Source organism: Orbicella faveolata, unplaced genomic scaffold (assembly GCF_042242905.1).
Source record: "Orbicella faveolata isolate gen_17 unplaced genomic scaffold, um_ofav_v1 contig_36, whole genome shotgun sequence".
NCBI classification, from domain to species: Eukaryota; Metazoa; Cnidaria; class Anthozoa; order Scleractinia; family Merulinidae; genus Orbicella; species Orbicella faveolata.
In genome coordinates this window covers 2,876,966-2,896,551 of record NW_028301565.1, presented here as the reverse complement: position 1 = coordinate 2,896,551, position 19,586 = coordinate 2,876,966, and the positions used below count along the sequence as shown (strand labels likewise).

General features: G+C 37.6%; 3 protein-coding genes and 1 long non-coding RNA gene across 5 annotated transcripts; 2 read left to right on the top strand and 2 right to left on the bottom strand.

Moving 5' to 3' along the window:
* Nucleotides 1-5,380: 5,380 nt before the first annotated feature.
* LOC110041378 (C-reactive protein-like) lies at nt 5,381-8,995 on the top strand. The gene is made up of 4 exons (XM_020746659.2): nt 5,381-5,742; nt 6,319-6,468; nt 6,894-7,122; nt 8,017-8,995. Exons 1-4 carry the CDS (start codon nt 5,421-5,423, stop codon nt 8,426-8,428), a joined length of 1,113 nt encoding a protein of 370 aa, XP_020602318.2. The 5' UTR covers nt 5,381-5,420; the 3' UTR covers nt 8,429-8,995.
* Nucleotides 8,996-9,156: 161 nt separating this feature from the next.
* On the bottom strand, nt 9,157-13,853 carry LOC149101999 (uncharacterized). Of its 2 annotated transcripts, none has more exons than XM_089274776.1 (3): nt 13,209-13,853; nt 11,251-11,490; nt 9,157-10,198 (listed from the first exon to the last, which is right to left on the bottom strand). In XM_089274776.1, the coding sequence occupies exons 1-3, from the start codon at nt 13,687-13,689 to the stop codon at nt 10,122-10,124; spliced, it is 798 nt and encodes a 265-aa protein (XP_089130902.1). In that variant the 5' UTR covers nt 13,690-13,853; the 3' UTR covers nt 9,157-10,121. The 2 variants fall into 2 exon arrangements, with proteins under 2 accessions (XP_089130902.1, XP_089130903.1); XM_089274777.1 differs by having other exon boundaries at nt 11,251-11,433.
* On the top strand, nt 13,621-14,093 carry LOC149101998 (uncharacterized). The gene is made up of 2 exons (XR_016202387.1): nt 13,621-13,756; nt 13,852-14,093. It is a non-coding gene; the product is annotated as an uncharacterized LOC149101998 (long non-coding RNA).
* A 1,327-nt stretch (nt 14,094-15,420) lies between these two features.
* LOC110041360 (B-cell lymphoma/leukemia 10-like) lies at nt 15,421-19,483 on the bottom strand. Its single transcript, XM_089274778.1, has 3 exons — nt 19,159-19,483; nt 18,116-18,298; nt 15,421-17,378 (listed from the first exon to the last, which is right to left on the bottom strand). Exons 1-3 carry the CDS (start codon nt 19,481-19,483, stop codon nt 17,302-17,304), a joined length of 585 nt encoding a protein of 194 aa, XP_089130904.1. The 3' UTR covers nt 15,421-17,301.
* Between the last annotated feature and the right edge of the window lie 103 nt (nt 19,484-19,586).

Below are 19,586 nucleotides of genomic sequence, written 5' to 3'. Positions count from 1 at the left end.
TGATAATTTAGCTGTTTTAAATTTTGTTAATTGAATACTGTTTCTTTCTTTTTTTGTTTTTGAGGGCCCCACTGAAAACCGTCATGGCGAGTTGGATTCGCTCATTAAAAATCATTATTCAAAATATATTTAAAAAATGTATGTGAATCATGATGGGTCAGTTCTCCATATTAATTTCTGCCTTTTACTCTACAAGGCTCCCGAGGTTTATGGCCAGCCTTTGTAGGAAACAGTTTTCTCGGAGGTCACGAAATCGAACAGAGATTGCCTAACCATTCTGTTGGCACTCCGGTGTACAAAGTCAGTCCCAAACAGCCAGCACTCAATGGACAAGACAACTTGAGTGACTTAACTGGAAATTTGACAAACTCACCTGGTAAAGTAAAAAGCCTGTAGCATGCCACTGGTATGCACGTAACTTGAAAGCTAGGTTTAAAACGACAATCATGTTTAATTTTCAGTTCGAGAACACCGCATTATAATAGCTACAGTTACGATCAGTTTGGAATAGTTTTTACTATTGCTTTTATCCAGGTATACGACTCTCACGTAAATCTGCCTTTGTGGTTTGTCTCCAAACCAATCAGTTCAGTTTGTGAGTTATAAAAGAAAACAGTAACAAAGTTTTGTAAATCAATTTATACTGGCTGAATTTTAACTTTCAGACAATGAGTGGTATTCCAAGACTCCTAGCAAAATCAGATTGCACTCTTACAACTTCCTTCAAGAACGGCATCAAGACAGCGTCGTCAAAAAGGTTTTGCAAATTAAAAAGCCCTTCAGCAAAATATTGTTTGATCATGTACTCAGCTTACCGATACGCGAGGAAGTGATTAAAACCATGTTTGTACGGGGAATTGCTCACGGAACACTGCGATCGAGTTACTATCTTGACTACACGATCCAAGATATTGCCTACCTCGCTAATGCAGCCAGAGCTTACGACGACGCTGCCCAGATGATGCAAGAACAAGGAAATAATGATTTTGCATTATTTTACCGGAAACAGGCTCAGAAGTTCGACGTATACAACAAAGATGCGCTCTCGAACTTGCGACTTAAAAATGCTGACAATGTGAAAACTGGTACGGCAATCGAGATGTACATGGGTTATCACAAGGCTTTGGTCAAAACCAATCCAAGATTCCTTCCAATAGTCATGTTGCCTTGCTCCATGCTTTATCCTTGGGTTGTTCGTCAGTTCATTGGTACAATTAACAAGCAAAGCCCGTACTATGAAGACTGGTTTGTGAAGAACAGTCTTGAAGAGGATAACCCAAGTTCAACGGAGCTATTTGTCGACACCAAATTCACTCGATAGGATGTGGAATTGTCGGTTGGTATTTTCTGCGAGGGAATGATGAACGAGGTCAATTTCTCTCACGAAGCGGGTGGTGAGAAACTGTTAACTTTTGAAGAAGTTTGCAGAAATCACATCTAGGATAAATAAGCTGGGAACTCGGTAAGTTAACCGACTAAGCAGATTTCCTTGCATTGATACCCTCATGTAGAACATACTTAAAGTATCGATGGTGGCTTTACTGGGATCAAATTAAAGATTACAATGATGTTAAGTTCAAGCATTTGTTTTCTTTTTGTTTCTTTCACACTACCTCATTACACGAGGATTCACAAAAAGGGATTAAAATTCAGCAGCCTGAGATTGCCGCTTTAAAGGTACTGTTCGCTACGAAGCGATTCAAGGAAAAATGAAAGAGGACTTGCGAGGGGTGTAGGCAAGTGACCTACTCCCTACTATCAACTAAAAGTTGACTGGGTAAAAAGACACCCTATCGCAAATAGCGGAGTATTGTGGACAGGAGTAGAACTTCATCCCACAATATTGTTGTAAATTTACTCTTTGTGATGGGGAGCGCATTCTTTTACAGTGAGAATAAATGCCTCACTGAATCCCATATTTTAGACAGTGGGAAGAAAAAAAAGGGTAAATGAAATTTTGAAGAAAATTTTAAGGAAAAGACTTAAATTTTGGCCGTATGTAACTTTCTTGTTGGGCGTCTATTGCAATGATTGGATAGAATACAATACAGCTGAGACCATTGAACTGTGTTTCTTAATGCAGAACCCGGTATGAATGTACCTAAACTACAACAGCGTTCATTGTGTTGTCATTATTTGTCTGATAGCTAGGGTAAGTATAAAGAAATCACTGCAACAGCGGGAAAACGGTGGTCGCCAGCTGTGAGAATTCGGCGCCCCGAGAAGCAAGAACTGAAAATTTGCGTAGTTTATTCGGTTCTGGCAAGAGATTATCAGGGTAAGAGAGTGAATCCCGCATATAGGTCTCCTAAGTAAGGAAATCCCTCTTAAGTTATTTTTAGACATGGTACCCAGTTCCTCCGAGGATGCTACTCGCGCGATGCGTGGACAGCCGAAGCGACTTTCTCGAAACTACCTGAGACGAAATGGCGGGAACGCCATTTTATGTTTTGATTTCGTTTCATAGTAGTAATGTTTTCTGCATTCTCGGCCGTCTTTTTATTCGGCCGGGCTTTCGTTTGTTTTGTGCTCGTTGGGCTGTTCAGTATTTTGTCGTTTATTCTGTTTTACGGAGTTTAATTATGCGAACTTTAACGGCAACGGCAACGAGTACAATGGTTGTGTAAGCGTGAGTTATGAATCTTTGTTCATTTCTTTGCCTTTGTTTACAAAAGGTCACGCAACAACAACGTGAAATAGCCACATTCTGCATATTCGAGAGAACGTGAACTATACGACGGACAGTTTTTAAACTTTCTTTTTCGAATTTTGACGTTGTCTTACATATTCTGTTTGGGATATTTCTGACAGCATAGACAAACTGAATGAATCTAAATTCTCGCGAGATTGTTGGGTTGAATATTAAGTCGATTTTTAATCATGTTGTCTTTGGCGTTGTTGCAGTTGCTGCTTAAGGTGGCTCAAAACAGTTTCCAGCACTTATATCTGGATGTGTCGTTATAACCACTCTTTATCACTTGATGCTACAATCAAGGCATCAAAAAACTGCCCAAGCATTGGTGAAGACGTTGTCATCATTTTCATGACACAACAGGTCACCATAGCAACAGTATGACCTCCTAAAAACACCCTTAATTACAGCTTTACGTGCTTATAATTCAAAAACTGCACGGTGAATTTTTTTATATTATCAACTTTTCATAAGCATGATAAAACGCAACTTTTGGCAAAGTTTAAAAAAATTCTGTACATGGGGTTCAGAGCCATCTTAAATTTTCGAAAATTTAAGGTGGCTCTGAGCCCCATGTACAGAATCTTTTTAAACTTTGCCAAAAGTTGTGTCTTATCACGCCTATCAAAAGTTGATAATTAAAGAAAATTTCACCGTGCCGGTTTTGAATTATAAGCCCCTAAAGCTGTAATTAAGGGTGTTTTTAGGAGGTCATAATGTTGCTATGGTAACCTATTGTGTCACGAAAATAGTACCAACGTGTTCACCAATGATTAGGCAGTTTTTTGATACCATGATTGTAGCATCAAGTGATAAAGAGTGGTTATAACGACCCATCCAAATCTAAGTGTTGGAAACTGTTTTGAGCCACCTTAACATGCTTTTGCTACTTGGGTAGCGAGCGTCTTCCTGCACTTTCGACCATCTGTTTGTTCGGTTGCCTAGCTTGTGTTTGGGCATTTAGAGCCGAAGCTCCTTTGCTTGTAATAAAAATATTAAAAAAGACATCCCCACAGCGTTGGAGGTTTTCCTTTGCTTTGAAACGAAACGAAACGAAACGAAACATAAACAGATCCTCCACGAAAACATCCACGCAAGGCACGAGTGATCCGCGGACGAACTGGCCTGGGTACAATGTCTAAAAATGACTTAAGAGGGATTACCTTAGTTAGAGGACCTATAGGAGGGATTCACTCTCTTACCTTGATAATCTCTTGGTCCTGGTCGATCGATCGACCAGTCGTGAGGAAATTGGAAGACTGCTTTCATTACAGAATGAGGGCAAATGAGTGCCACACATTCTGTAGGTTCTGAAGTATACCTGAAAAGTAGACTGTTCGTCAATTACACTTTTTATATGCATTTTTGCCACGAAACGCCCTGAATTAATCATATTACCTCCAGAGGTGTGCTTTTTCAAATTTGGAGCCTTCACAGGGACGTTATCGCAACGTAAGTGAAGGAGATGAATTAATTATTGCATTAACTGATTTATCATGATTCTGAACAAATGCAACCATCACGAAAAAATAGAAGATAGTACGGCTTGCTAAATATTCAAAACATAATACAGCAGGAGAAATGTATCCTTGACTCCGAGTGACACAACACCATTACTTTATCATTAATTATTGATGCGTTTAGTTGAGACTGTGGGATATAACGGTGAACAAAGTTATCGCGGAGAAAAGCTAGTAGGCTTCTTCGTTCTGTGGTAATCAGGACCTAACCAAACTTAGGCAAGGTGGGTTTTGTTAAAGGTATTTCGACCTAAAATACAAGTATTCTAACTGAAATTATACCGATATTCGGCCTATAAGTTGATAGAGAAATTAAGCGTTAGTTCCCTTCCGTAAAAAATATTAGTAAAGTGCACTTTGCGCGTTCTCTTGATTCTATGGCTTTCCGCGAATCATTGTAAAGCCCATCACTTTTAGATTCTTCAGGTTCACAAAAACGGGAACCTCACTTCTCATTGGTATTTGTTCAGCGTAAAAGTCAGTCCCTTAGTTATGTTATTTGTATTCGCAAAAAGCAAAAAGCAATATTAATCAACTAGGATTCTTGGAAGCAAATGGAATTGATTAATTCTGCCAAGGTACGATCAACCGGCCAGAGACTCTTCCTGCTGAAAAAGACAAAAAATATTTTATTACAAGCAAGAACAATTGTTGTTGAAATAGTTACGTTTACTTGACTTTTAGGTGGTCGCTTACTTGGTCGCATTCTTGATTAAAAAGCATAACTTGGATTTAGAATTATTTACCCAATTGAATTCATTATCAATATTATTTATGCTCTGTGGAAAGAGAACTGTGTGCATATAAAGACACAAACAAATTTAGCGATCGCCACAAACTAGTTTTCAGATGTGAAGCTACACTGTTGATTTAGGTTATCTTAAACTGAATTTGACAGTCCGTAGAATTTATGTTAAACAAACTGAATGGTTTGCCGGAATCACCACACATTCTGAAAATAAAATGAAAACCTCTATCCTACCTCTTTATGATTTAATATCCTTATACATTTTCCCGATTCAATCACTTAAAACAATGGTGTTTACTTCCAAATAATTAATTTTACACAAGGGACGTTTTTATACCTAAAGGACTGAAAAGATAACCGTAAATTTTTAATTTTTTAATTACTATCGTTTTAGGAAAGCCTCATTGAATAAATTTTCGCCCAGACATCCTGCGACGTACGGTCTCGCCTTTGTGTAGAGATGGGATTTCCTGGCGTTTTCCAAGTTCTTATTAGTGTCGTAGTAGATCTCGCTATCACTTTCACATCGGCAGAAGCGAGCGCTGATTGCAACGTAACATCAGGAACAGGCGTGTACCTCACTGGGCATGTGTACGCAAGTTTCCCCGTGCAGGACTTTCAACAGTGCTACGAGAAATGTAAGGCAGATGAACCGAAGTGTCGCAGTTTGAATTACCATGGCGACCAAACGCGCTGCGAGCTTAATAATGCAACCAGGACGTTACAACCCAACGACATAATGGAAAATCCCCTCTCGTTATATCTTGAAAGCCGTTACCGAGGTAAATGATAATATTGGAACATTCTAGCTTGAATTTATATATAGTTGACCTCTCAGTGCGCACTAGACAAAAACCTTTACTGACGTACATATATATTCTTCTACGGCGTAAATAAGTAAAGAGAGTTTTCTTTTTATCTAAAAACGTTATGGAAAGGCGATCCAGTATACGTAAGCAATATTATTACTTTCTAACCTCGCTCCACGGCTAAATCGCTTTAATATAAAAGGAAGAAACTTCAAAGTTGTGACTTGCAGTACTTTTACTAATAGAAAAAAGAACGATTTCTGTGATATGTAACCAGAATAACGACGCAAGATCGATCAGAATACTCATAAAGACAGTCTTTTGCAGCTAGCTGCAGCTTTTAGATAGCTGTGCCTCTCGTGAACTTTGCCATGTACTTAAAAATTCTTGAGCACGTTAAACGACCGAAACAGAAGTTTCAAGAGAAATTATGTGGGGTTGAACTGTTGGTTAAATTTGTCCTTTCGAGAGCAGGCTAAAAAAATTTTTCCATGATTATACAACCTGGTGTCATCTCCGGCTTTGTCTTGTTTGTTTTTATTCTTTCAGTATCTTTAGGCTCACAAAGATCTGTAGCAGGCAGAACATGCGAGGAAATTTTATCTAAAGAGGATTCTGCAGCGAATGGGTTTTACTGGTTGAATTCCAATGGAACTGAGGACCCGTATGTCACCTTTTGTAACATGAAGAACGGAGGAGGTATAAATAAACACGATATAGTATCAATACACAAAGGTATTATAGTTTCTAAAGAAACTGGGTGGGCTATGTAGGCGGGAAAAAGAACTAACGCAGCTATGTAATTATAATATAAATGAAACGCCGTGGCGGGTTTGTGAAGCTGACGTTTTGAGAGTTAGCCCTTGGGGTCATATCAAAGAGACATACGTAATACATTTGGTCACTATTTCTACTCTCATTTGCCGAGGGCATATAGCTAATTCACGATGGCATCGAATGACGACGTCATTTCTACAGAAGTCTAACAATGTTTGGAGACATAACTCAGTCTAATCACAGAAAAGAAAGAAAAGTTCAAAATGCGATTGAATGTCGAACGAGGTGATATATGTTTGAGTCAAATCCTTTATAAAGTCTTTCTCGTCATGTGATTTAACCAACAGATTCCAGCTCTTCTTTTGACCTGTTATTTCAAGATCGCAACACAACAAACTTTGTCGAACTTGACATGTCTGCACAAGATCTGTCAGCCTTCACTGTGTGCCTTTGGTTCAGAGCTTGGGAACAACAGCTGGTTTTTCTGTCTTACGCCACGGAATCCTTCACCGATGCCATCATGATGTTTCTGTCTTCAACTGGATTGTTTCGATTTCTGGTGCTTGATGAACAAGTGTAAGTGAGCAAACAAACAAACGAGTGAGTGAGGGAGCAAACGAAAAGAAGAACGAACTTAAATAGCGAATTTTATTTTATCGCGCAAAGTTCACGTGATAGTAAAGATATACCTTGTTTCCAATAATCTGATCACACACTACAGCTCGTAACTTGCTATCGCAATCACGAGTTAAAAATGATCCAACACTATTCCTTGTTCCCTTGAAATGTAAGACATGTTCCCTTGTTCCCTTAACCCTTGGAAGTCACACGTTTTCAATTTTTTTTTTTTTTTTTAAATTTACACTTCCCTAGCCTTGTCAGATTCTGTAAGCGCTTGTTTTCCTTTTATGGTGGTGTGTACCGATCGCAGTGTTTGGTGATGTAATAGAAAGATATTACCTCTTGGGGTCCTCCGCTAAGGGGATCGAGTAAACACACTAGCTGGAGGAAATCTGTCCGTATTAGTGCGTTTTTTATCGAATCCCAGGCGAATATAAATAATTTACCTGTTCCGTTTAAAGAGGAGTGCCTCTTTCAGACGTGCTGGGATAATGCAGTTGGCATCGTGTGAATGCGAAATCTCAGCGTCGACTCTCGTTCAGATTTGCCAAGGTTTGAGAGCGCATTTAATTGAGGGTCCTAAAGTTGGGTGGGTGGGTTTCTAAATACCATATCCAAGCCTAAAATTTGACCAAATCCCATTTGTCAGCCTCGTTTTTGCCCAATCCCCAGTCCCATTGATTTCCCCGTTTTTGTTTGTCGTTCCCATTGCTAGTGACGCAAATGTCATTTTCCCAGTGGAGTAGGTAATTAACCCTTCAAGCCACTCTTATTTCCATTGATGGGGTACGTAAATTGGGGGTTCGACTCTAGTTTCAGTTTAATCACGGGAAGTGTTTTATTTTACAGACATGGTCAGACGGGATATGTTAACGATAGAACCTGGCACCATTTGTGCGGCAAATGGGCCAATCGTGACGGTGTCGTAAAATTGTTTGTGGACGGAGAGAACAAGCTAACTGGTGACAAATCAATACATGGAGTGATTCCTGGTTCTGGGAAATTTATTGTGGGACAAGACCAGGATGTTATCGGAGGCGCCTTCGATCGGGCACAGAGTTTTATTGGGGAAATGACCCACTTGTACATCTGGAACGCTGACTTGGAAGACAGCGTTATTACCAGCTTAAGCATGCACTGTAAGGAATATCCACACCCAGGATATATTGTGGGGTGGGCTGACTTTGGGCAGGGGTTACACGGTAATGTTACTAGACGAAACAACTCAAGATGTGTAACAAAATACGACATGCTGCCATAGACAGGTTACTGGTGGTGATGTATATTGAATTGCAATTAATCAGAAACTGTCCATTCTTAGTATAAATCTACCAGCGTTCTATCATAAATGCCGTTCTCTTGTTTGCTACTCTGCTCACTGTCTCTTCTATTGTAATGAGCACAACCTAGCAGTGTGTGGTTGTTATCAAAGTGTCAGTCTCCTTTAGGGGTTTAATTCAAATTTTCCGATGAGTGTCCCCGATCTTTTCATAGGCAAGTCTCCCCCTCCTTTGGGAAACAAACTAGCTGTCCACAGCTGCAGTTGATTGTTTGTCCAACACAAGAGATATGAAGCCCCTTGAAGTGAAACTCTCCTACAACATAGCATATAAGATAACATATACTGTCCAATAACTGAGTGAACAAGGCCCTTCCGCAATATCTGAATCACTTGCATGCGTGGGAAGAAATTAAATTATGAAAAAAAATCTGAATTTCTCTGCTGTTTGCAGATTATTGTGCCAAAATTCAGCAAATGTATGAAAATCAAACCATACTCTCCTCAGCACTTAAAGAACATCAATAAAATTTTAATTTGGATGTCAAAGTTTGTAGACAGTATCCATTTTAGAAACTGAATAGTTTTACCATAATTGTTTGACACTAACATTCCATTAAATGTAACTATAATTGCAATCTTGTACTTATGAATATGCTGCTGCCACTCTTTCATAATTTTGTAAAACACGCAAAATGTTTCACTCGACACTCTGTAACTAATTCCACTTTTTATTGTCTTAAGAGAATAATGGAATTTATGAATTGGAAGAACAAAAAAATCTGAATTTTTAACTGGATCAAGGGAACATGCTAAGGGCCCTCTGGGAGGCCCTCATTTTAAATTACTTAGCACGTTTAAAGTTTAAACAATAACTGATTTCTAAACTGAAGAACTTTGAAATACTGATCTCACAACTTCCACTTCAATGTTTATATTAAAAAGTGAAAACTGTACATTCAACTTTTCAAGTATTCTACAGTTGAACTGTTAAAATAAATAAATGTTTATCTTCAGTTTTCTGTAGCTATACAATTACAAATCATGAGAATAAGAAAGGCAAATTTAGAAATTTCAAAACTTATAAGGCACAAATATCTACACAAATATTTTCAAATGCGCCAAATTTCTTATTCAGTCAATAATTCTATCTTATTTATTGTAGTACTGTAAATTCATTTTCTTCTTTCTAGATCATCTTGTTTGTCCTCTTATGCATGAACAATGTCTTAATCTTCTTGAAGTGCCTAAAAGTTCAGGCTCAGGTTGTTTCAAAGGTGGATGATGCTATCCACTAGATAAATCACTATCCAGCAGATGGCGTGGTTTGTTAACACTTATCATCTGGATAACGATTTATCTGCTGGATAGCATTATCCTGCCTCTGAACAACTGGGACCTATTCACTAACTGCCATGAAAAGCATTCGATTGCCAAACCTGGGCCATAAACTTCAATTAGCTAAAAATTCAATTATGTATAATTTACATCTAAATACAAATTATTATTTTCTTAAAATATTTGTTGAGCAGCCAAGGGAGAGATCATAACAATTTTTCTCTCTCTTAAGGATATCATTCCAATAGTCTCCAGCCATAATTGGATTTACCATTTACTATATATACACCGAGTAATAAGTATTTACACGAATAATTCTCCTTTTTGTAAACACTCTTTACTCAGTGTAGGGTGGTGGTAAATCTGATGAGTATAATGGTGGTGGAATGCTTGGTGTTGAGTTGGCCTGATGAGCTGGAAAAAAAAAGGAATAAAAGAAGATCAGAAAAAGTGTTTAAAACATGAAACTGCTATTTAGGGAAATTTAATTAAGAAATATGTAGAGTTTAGTGTACATGCTTAAATTCAGTCTGAAACATTGCAATCTCAAATTCAACTGGCAATAAATCTTATTCAAATGTGACCACTCTTCAGCATTATAATTTTTAACACTTTTCATTTGAACAGAAATTATTACAAAAATATTTTGATCACAATTTGCAAGGCACATTGTTATTGATTGAATCTTATTGATTGTCATTATGACATATCATTACAGTTTGTTGTTGAACTTTATGAAAGGAAACAAACATGACAGTTTATTACATACATCACCTGATGTACATGCAGCATTCAACAAGGTATGGGAGAGTTTGAAAGTATAATATGGAAACCTCAGGTTTCTATAAACTTTAACATCCATGAGCTCCCAATACAATGTGACCAGCTCCCAGTTGGTTTGATAGCTCAACTGATAGAGTAAGTGCACTGATATCAAAGAGGTCATGGGTTCAAATCCCATTCAAGACTGAATGTTTTTTTCAGGCTTTAAATCCACAGCTGCTTAAGTTGCATGTTTAACGGCAATGATTAATCATGTCTTTACAATATATTATCCCAACATGGCAGTTTATTACATACATCACTTGATGTAGCATACAAAAAGGTACAGGAGAGTTTGAAAGTATGATATGGAAACCTCAGGTCTGTATAACCTTTAAAATCTATGAGCTCACAATATGACTAGCTCCAGTTGGCTTGATAGCTCAACTGATAGAGCAGGTGCACTGGTATCGCAGAGGTCATGGGCTCGAACCTGTTGAAGCCTGGATTTTTTTCCAGGCTTTAAATCCACAGCTGCTTAAGTTGTGTGTTTATCAGTGATGATCAGTCGTGTCTTTGCAATAAATTATCCCTTTGACTTGATAACTTTTCTCTCCTGTTTGTATAAGGCTTCAACAGATGCATACCATCTCCTACTTCTTTATTATTATTATACAGCTACATATAGTAATGCATTCAATTACTTTGAGGTCTATTGTGTCCTGTCTCAGCATCCACTTCATCTGGTGGCATTGGAGCTCCAGGGTCACCTGGACTGGGTAAATCATCCATATCAGTCACTCCAGTTACCATGACAACAAGCTTTGAATCTTCTGATGGACTGGAAATGTTTCTGTGTAAGTTAGCTGGTGGTGGTTCTTTAAGAACTGTCAATAAAAATGTTCCAAGGACTTTAGTTACAAGAACTGTAACTGTGGAACTCCCTATAGATATGATATTAACACAGAAATGTGTCACACCTTCACTATGCCTGTCAATCATATGTGAACTCTGCTCAAACAACGGTTGCATTTATTGCTGCTGTCAATCATCTGTGTGGACCTCTCACTAAACAGATGTTCACGGCAAAAGGTTCAAAAGCTCACATTTGAGGGTTGTGAGTGATATATTTTGATCATTTTTGTTTGTTTCTTCTTTTCAAGGTTCACTGAATACTGTTGTAATTATGGGTGATGGACAAAACACTGACCCCTAGTCCATGGACTACTCTAATGGACTACCCAAATGGACTACCCTAAAATGGACTACCCCTAAAAAATACTATTCCAGATGAGTGGTAAGTTAAGAAGCTGTGATTATATACTTACACTGCATGGAGGAAGCTTTTCTTTTCGTTCCGCAACACCTTCAGCCGCCATTTTGAATAACTATACTGCATAAAACAACTGCTGTACACAAAAAGCGTAGACTCAAATCAAATCAAATATTCTGTGGACAACTCAGTCTTGCTCCCATGTGATTCAGTAGCTCAGTCTTTCTCGAACAGACGAAATGATCTTCAGGACGTTACTCATGATTTGTTTTGCTTGTTTTGTGCCGAAAATTATGGCACAGAAGCAGCTATTCTTCTGGTTTTTTCCTGAGTCTATCAAAATGAAATAGAAATGGGAATGAGGATAAAGCTATGGGACAGCAGGAAATTCCAACGACTACGCTACAAAAATTCAGAGTGGAGTGGACGCAGTAGTATTCTTGGCTGGCCTGGACTATAATTATGTGGACATTTTTGTGGTTTTGCGAGACTCAGTATATGGTAGTCTATCAAAGCTTTCTCCTCCTTTGTTACTGGAGTATGGACCAATTTTGAAACAGTACACTAGGACAAATCATCAACAAAGTCGCTATTAAGCTACCATGCCACAACATCCCAGAGACTGTCTCAGACAACAACAACAACATCTTTATTTTCTAGATAAACGTTTTCGGAAAAGAGTTGTCTGGATTGGATCAATTTTATTCAGTATAGTTATTCAAAATGGCAGCTAAAGGCACTGCGGAGTGAAAAGAAAAGCATCCTCCATGCAGTATAAGTATATAATCGCAGCTTCTTAACATACCACTCATCTGAAATAGCATTTTTTTAGGGGTAGTTCATTAGGGTAGTCCATGGACTAGGGGTCAGTGTTTTGTCCATCCCCGTAATTACGCAGTCAGCAGCGGCAAAACATGAAAGGTGAAAGGCTCAATAGAGATATTTTAATTAATAAATTATGTCTGCTTGGACTTATTATGTGTCAATGGACTTCAATGGAACATCATTAAGCAATGCAGAGGTTGCTTTCCTTGCATATTATCTTTAGTTGAACTTTCCTGGGATGAATTAGTTATCCCAAAATGTGTTTGTACTCCCCAATGGTTCTGTGGTTCGAACTCCCTAACTCGTTAATTAATTGACAGTCCCTTTCAAACTGAAACTTGGAACTGGATGGACAGCCGGAAATTGCCCAAATAAAACGCTTGCCATCAAGTTAAGTTTTCCTCAAGATCTACACCAGACTATTTCGAAGTTTCCTTATCTGACGCGATTGGAAGAGGAACGCGTAATTTTATCACAACAGCCTGATCAGTGTCACGTAAATCTAAAAGTTTAACTTAAGCTTAAATAGTCTATTCAGCACTTCTTATATTTAAGCGTGCTTACTTCGTTCTTGCTTCTTTTTGTCGAATGTGGTAAGGATTATGTCCAGCAAGTGTTGTTGACCTGTGCATTTTTTTCCTATTGCATGACAGAAATGGTCAAAAGCCGTTGGGCCCTTGTCACTCAGGATATCCAAGAATTTTTCTTTGCTCTTCGTTGGTGTCCTTTCGGCTTTTATATCTTCCTCGTCGCGCCTGTCGATCACCCTTTTGGATCGGAGATAACTCAAGGTCTTTTCATAATCTAGTTTATCAACCAGCAGGTCTCTGAGCTCTATTAAAACTTCAGTTTTTAAAGACCAGTATACTTCAGATTCCAGAGCGGAAGTCTCAGCCATATTGAAATGGATTTGAAATGGAAGAAGTCGCGGAAGTGAGAGGGAGTCCGCTGTACAATAGTAACGAAGACTCACATGCCAAGATGGCGGACGAATTCTGTGAAGTTTTGTTGATTTTCTGGAAAAAAAATTAATAAAACGACGCATGGGCTTACCTAATCTAACCCCGGAGGAAGAATACCTTCTTGAATAGTTTGCTTTGTTAAAGGAAAAGGTAAACCTCGGTTTGTTGTTGTTATGAAGATTTATTCTCTACTTTTCTCTACCACATTGGATTTGCTAGTGTATGTTTCTGTCCTGTTATTGTAGAAGAAAGCGCTTCAAAAGGCGAAAGAAAAGATTGAAACTCAGGTTGTCGTCAAGACAGGAATAAAGCGGGGTCAGTGATGAAGCGAGCGTTATAGGCTTAGATTGTTTAGAAACAGAACCGCATCATAAACATACACATTCAACTGTTTACAAGCTGATCTTACTTGAACCACATAATACTTACTTGTACATGGGAAGAAATCAAATTACATAATTTAAATAAAAATGATAATTTATCTGTAGTTTGCAGGTTGCTTAAGTCAAAATTCAGCAAATGCATGATAATAAACCTGCACACTCCTCGGCACATCTAGTGCATCAGTAAAACAATTATTTGGACGTCTAAGTTTGTAGAAAGGGTGAATCCCCCGGGAGGGAAGGGAGTTACTCCCTTATATGGGCTATATAGGTATGTGCGGCCCCAAAGGGTATGATTTTTCAGCCGCTTTGGTCATAAATAGGGTATAGATTTTAGCTGATTTTGGTCATAAATAGGGTATGCTTTTTGTACTCTAGCCTTCATATGGGTAAGTTTTTAGGAAGTCACTTTTTCATCATTATCGAAAAGAAAAACAACAAAAGCCCTTCACAAATTATGTTTATGGTAACTTAACATTGGTCTGAACTTGGGAACCAGTCATAACGCAGGTCTGAAACAGGGTTTTGATTTAAGGGTCAGGTCATAAATAGGGTAGGGAATATTGCAGATTTCGGTCATAAATAGGGTAAGGGTTTTGGGAAGCGGGCTGCACACCCCCACTCAATTTTTCTGGAAGTACCCTTCCCCCTGGGGGGGTGAATCATTTAAATTTATGGCGTTGCACGCCTAAGTGTTATGTTTTGAATGCTGTTTTTGCATTTGTTTTTACATCCAGTCCTCTCAAACGTATTACATGTAAGAAGAAATGATAAGATAGTATTTTGCTATCATCTCTGTTGAAATTTTGGTTTGTAGTCTTGAATTATAAATGCCCAAGCAAATGTGTTTTTTACTCTTTTTTTTTTAATAGCTTTACTTGTGATTTTCTTGAATTTCCTTTGGTGACGTCTTCCAACATTTTCACAGCAATCGCATTCTGCGCGATACGAATTTTAAACACGAAAAAAGGAGGGTTTGTACTGGCTGTTTTTTCAATTTTTGCCAATGTTTGTCAAAAAAACTGGTCTTATAAATTTCCCTGAAAAATGAGCTCCGACTAAAGTAAAATATTTACTACCAGTCTGCCAAATTTTACAGAATTTCACCGAAGGGAATGCGAGAAAATTCACTGTCACTTTTGCTTTTTGTGCTCATGTTGACATCATAAAATTATTGAAAAATACTGATGTTTTACTTCAAGGACGCGCAGATTACTTGTCTAATGAGCTTTCATCCTCAGTGCGCATGCAATTGTAAAACTATAGGGAGCCAACTTAATCAGAGACTGAATATTCTATGGATGTTTTTTGACACTAAGATGCCATTAAAATTAACTACAAGTGTAATTTAATTGTACTTTTGAATATGCTGCTGCCACTCTTTTCATAATTTTGTAAAGAAAGCAAAATATTTCACCCAGTGCTCAGTAATTACTTTCCATTGTTTATTGTTTTTAATTTGCTTTTATCAATAAGAAAAATGTACCACTGTAATTTTTGAGGGCCTCCTGCGCTAGGAGGGAACAAGGGAACGTGATCATTTATTTCAAGGGAATGAGGAATATTTTTGGATTGTTTAGGGAGAAATGGGGATAGCTTTACTATTTAAGGGGACTTTGACAAAAAAAAATACAGAATAATGAAATTTATTAACAGGAAACAAGGGGGAAACAGTGAAATTTTATAATGATCAAGGGAACATGCTACCCCTCTGGGAGGCCCTCATTTTAAATTACTTAGCACATTCAAAGTTTAAACAACAACTGTTTTCTGAACTGTAGAACTTTGAAATACTTATCTTACAATTCCATTTCAATGTTTACATTAAAAGCAAAAAATGTATATGTATTCAACTTTTCAAGTATTCCACAGTTGTGCTGTTAAAATAAATAAATGTTTGTCTTCAGTTTTCAATAACTGTACAATTAAAAATCACAAAAGTAAGAAAGATATTTCTTATGTATATAATTTTATCTTTTTCATCATAGTATTGTAAATTCCTTTATAATATACCGGTAGATAGGACCCTGTACACACTCTGATTGGTCAAAAACCCATGTTTTATCTGAGTATAAAGCATAGAAAAGCATGTTTTATTGTTTTTTGCCACATTACCTCTATATCATTAAGCAAATGAAGAAGCCTGAGCCGTGTATTACACTGTGATAAAACACACCAGACATTTGAGAACACTAGAGAAATGTAGAAAACACTCGCCTGCAGCTGGTGTTTTCTACATTTCTCTTGTGTTCTAAAATGCCCATCGTGTTTTATCACAGTACAATACACAGCTTAGGCTTCTTTATTTGTTAACTAATTGAGGAATTTACAATACTACGATGGATTACGAATGACAATGGACTACTGTTCTTGGGTAGAGGCAGGGCTGGTTGCAACTGACAGAGTGTCTTGGAGAAGTAAAATTTCTGGACCAACTTTCCTTATCGAGAAGCGGATCTGATGATGACTGTAAATTCATTCTCTTCTTTCTAAATCTTCTTGTTCATCGTCTTATGCATGAACAGTGTCCTCTCGTTATCACAGTGCCTCATATATAGTTCAGGCTCAGGTTGGTTGAAAGGTAGATAATGCTATTCAGTGGATAAATCACTATCCAGTGGAAAGGGTGGCTTGTTTTGTCGACACTTTTCCCTGGATAGTAATTTATCTGCTGGATAGCATCATCCAGCCTTCAAACAACTGGGGCCTATTCAATAATTGCCATGAATAGCATTTGATTACTAACTATGGGCCATAATTAATTAGTTATACCGGTAATTTACATGAAACTAATTAATTTTCTTAAAATATTTCTTGAGCGGCCAAGGGGGAGATGACATAACTTTTTTTTCTGTAAGGGATATCATTTCAATACTTGCCTTCATTGGATTGATAACTTTTTTAGGGGCTGGGGAGGTCAAGGAAGGGGTTTAGTAATACACTTTGAAATACAATTAGCAATTTGTATGGCTCTAATTATTAGAAAAGCAAACTAATGTGAAATGGACACTGTGTAAATAAAGATTTTGTTTTATAGTTCTATATAATGTAGGCTACTTTGAGTTCTTTCTCCTCCCTATCCTTGCCATAATTCTGGAACAAGACATTATCTGTATGTGGAAATATTCCTTTAAACCATGCATACCAGAATATTTTAAGGAAATATAAAAATGCTAAAGAAACATAATTATTTACATTTATAAAGGTATTTAAGCCACTGTCACCACAAATGAATGGCATAGATATCTTTACCACCCACTATAAACTTCTGTACACTGAGTAATAATATAATTCTGCTTTTTGTAAATACTTTCACTCAGTGTAGGGTGGTGGTAAATCTGATGAGTATGATGGTGGTGGAGTGTTTGGTGCTGAATTGGCCTGATGAGCTGAAACACAAGGATTAAAAATATCAGAAAAAAAGTTCACAAAGAACAAAACTGCTATTAGTAATATTTAATTAAGAAATATAAGAGGGTTAGTGTACTGTACATGCTTATGCAGTCTGATGGAAACATTGCATTCTCAAATTCAACTGGCAATTGATCTAACTGAAATGTTGATCACGCACTCTTGGGAATTAAAGGCTTTTCATTCTAACAGAAATTATTACAAAATTTTGATCACAATTTAAAATTCACATTCTTATTGATTGTGCAGTCATTAAAATGGCACGATGAGGCTGTGTAAAACAGTTGTGACGTATCATTAAAATTTGTTGGTTGTGCTATATGAAAGGGAAAAACATGGCAGTTTATTACGTACATCACCTGATGAAGCATTCAAGAAGGTATGGGGAGTTTGAAAATACAATATGGAAACCTCAGGTTTGCATTATAAATTTTACCATCTATGGGTATGTTACAAACTCACAAGGTGACCAGGTCCCAGTTGGCTTGATGACTCAGTTGGTAGGGCACTGCACCTTTTTTTGTTGTTGTTGTTGTTGTTGTTTTCCAAGCTATTTCACCGCTGCTTATCAAGTTGTGTGTTTTAAACTGCAATGGTCAAGCATGTCTTTACAATATAATATCCCAACTTTTCTTTCCTGTTTGTATAAGGCTTCAAAAGATGCATACCATTTCCTACTTCTTAACTATTATTAAATAGTTATACATTCAATTACTTTGAGGTCTATTGTGTCCTGTCTCAGCATCCACTTCATCTGGTGGCATTGGAGCTCCAGGGTCACCTGGACTGGGTAAATTATCTAAATCAGTCACACCAGTTACCATGACAACAAGCTTTGAATCCTCTGATGGACTGGAAATGTTTCTGTGTAAGCTAGCTGGTGGTAGTTCTTTAAGAACTGTCAATAAAAATGTTCCAAGGATTTTAGTTACAAGAACTGCAACTGTGGAACTCCCTATAGATATGGTACTAACAAAGAAATGTGTCACACCTTCACCATGCCTGTCAATCATACGTGAACTCTGCTCAAACAATGGTTGCATTTTTTGCTGCTGTCAACCATGTTGGACCTCTCAGAAAACAGATGTTCATGGCAAAAGGTTCAAAAGCTCACGTTTGAGGGTTGTGACTGATACACGTTGATTTTGATCATTTTTGTTTGTTTCTTCTTTTCAAGGTTCATTGAGTGCCATCATTATTATGCAGTCAGCAGCAGCAAAAGATGTAGTTGTTAGTTAGGTTTTCAATTTCTGAGGTCAGGTGTTACTGAAAAGCACCATAACGGTTTAATTGAGAAATTATGTCTGCTCTGACTTATGATGCATCTGTCAATGGACTTCAATGGAACATCATTAAGCAAATTATTGGGAGGCTGCTTTTCTTGCATATTGTCTTTAGTTGAGCATTCCTGGGATGAACTTGTTGTTACAAAATGTAGTTATACCCCCCATTGGTTTTTGAATTCGAACCCCCTAACTCGTGAATTGATTGACAGTCCCTTTCAAACTGAAACTTAAAACTGGACAGCCGGAAATTGCCCAAATAAAAAGCTTGCCATCAATTTTAGTTTTCCTCAAGATCTGCACCAGACTATTTCCTCATCTAACGTGATTGGGAAAGGGACACATAAGCTTACGACAAAAGCCCAATCACAATCAGTGACACGTATTCTAAAAATAAGTTTTAACTTAAGCTTAAGCTTATTTTAAGCTTAAATAGTCTATTCAGCACTTCTTATAATTATGTAAGCGTGCTTACTTCGTTCTTGCTTCTTTTTTTCGAATGAGGTAAGGATTTTGTCCAGCAAGTATTGTTGATTCGTGCATCTCTCTCTTATTGCATGGCAGAAATGGTCGAAAGCCGTGGGGCCCTTGTCACTTAAAATATCCAACATTTTTTCTCTGCTCCTCGTTCGTGTTCTTTCGGCTTTTATATCTTCCTCGTCGCGCCTATCGATCACCCTCTTGGATCGCAGATAACTCAAGGTCTTTTCATATTCTAGTTTATCAACCAACAGGTCTCTGAGCTCGATTAAAACTTCATTTTTTAAAGACCAGTATACTTCAGATTGGTTCGCAGCCATAATGAAATTAAGTCGAGCTTCTGGAGGAAGCAGGAAGTGAATGAGTGTCCGCTGTGTGGTGCTAACGAAGACTCACATGCATCCCGTAAGCCAAGATGGCGGA

Coding starts and splice junctions, on each gene's coding strand:
- LOC149101999 (XM_089274776.1), bottom strand. CDS start 13,689: ATGCGTCGTTTTATTAATTTTTTTTCCAGAAAATCAACAAAACTTCAC. Junction 11,491..13,208: donor CAAAAAGAAGCAAGAACGAA/GTAAGCACGCTT, acceptor TCATATCTATAG/GGAGTTCCACAGTTACAGTT. Junction 10,199..11,250: donor AGGACACAATAGACCTCAAA/GTAATTGAATGC, acceptor TTTTTTTTCCAG/CTCATCAGGCCAACTCAACA.
- LOC110041360 (XM_089274778.1), bottom strand. CDS start 19,483: ATGGCTGCGAACCAATCTGAAGTATACTGGTCTTTAAAAAATGAAGTT. Junction 18,299..19,158: donor AAAAAAGAAGCAAGAACGAA/GTAAGCACGCTT, acceptor TTTTATTGACAG/TTCTTAAAGAACTACCACCA. Junction 17,379..18,115: donor AGGACACAATAGACCTCAAA/GTAATTGAATGT, acceptor CTTGTGTTTCAG/CTCATCAGGCCAATTCAGCA.
- LOC110041378 (XM_020746659.2), top strand. CDS start 5,421: ATGGGATTTCCTGGCGTTTTCCAAGTTCTTATTAGTGTCGTAGTAGAT. Junction 5,743..6,318: donor TCTTGAAAGCCGTTACCGAG/GTAAATGATAAT, acceptor TTATTCTTTCAG/TATCTTTAGGCTCACAAAGA. Junction 6,469..6,893: donor TAACATGAAGAACGGAGGAG/GTATAAATAAAC, acceptor TTTAACCAACAG/ATTCCAGCTCTTCTTTTGAC.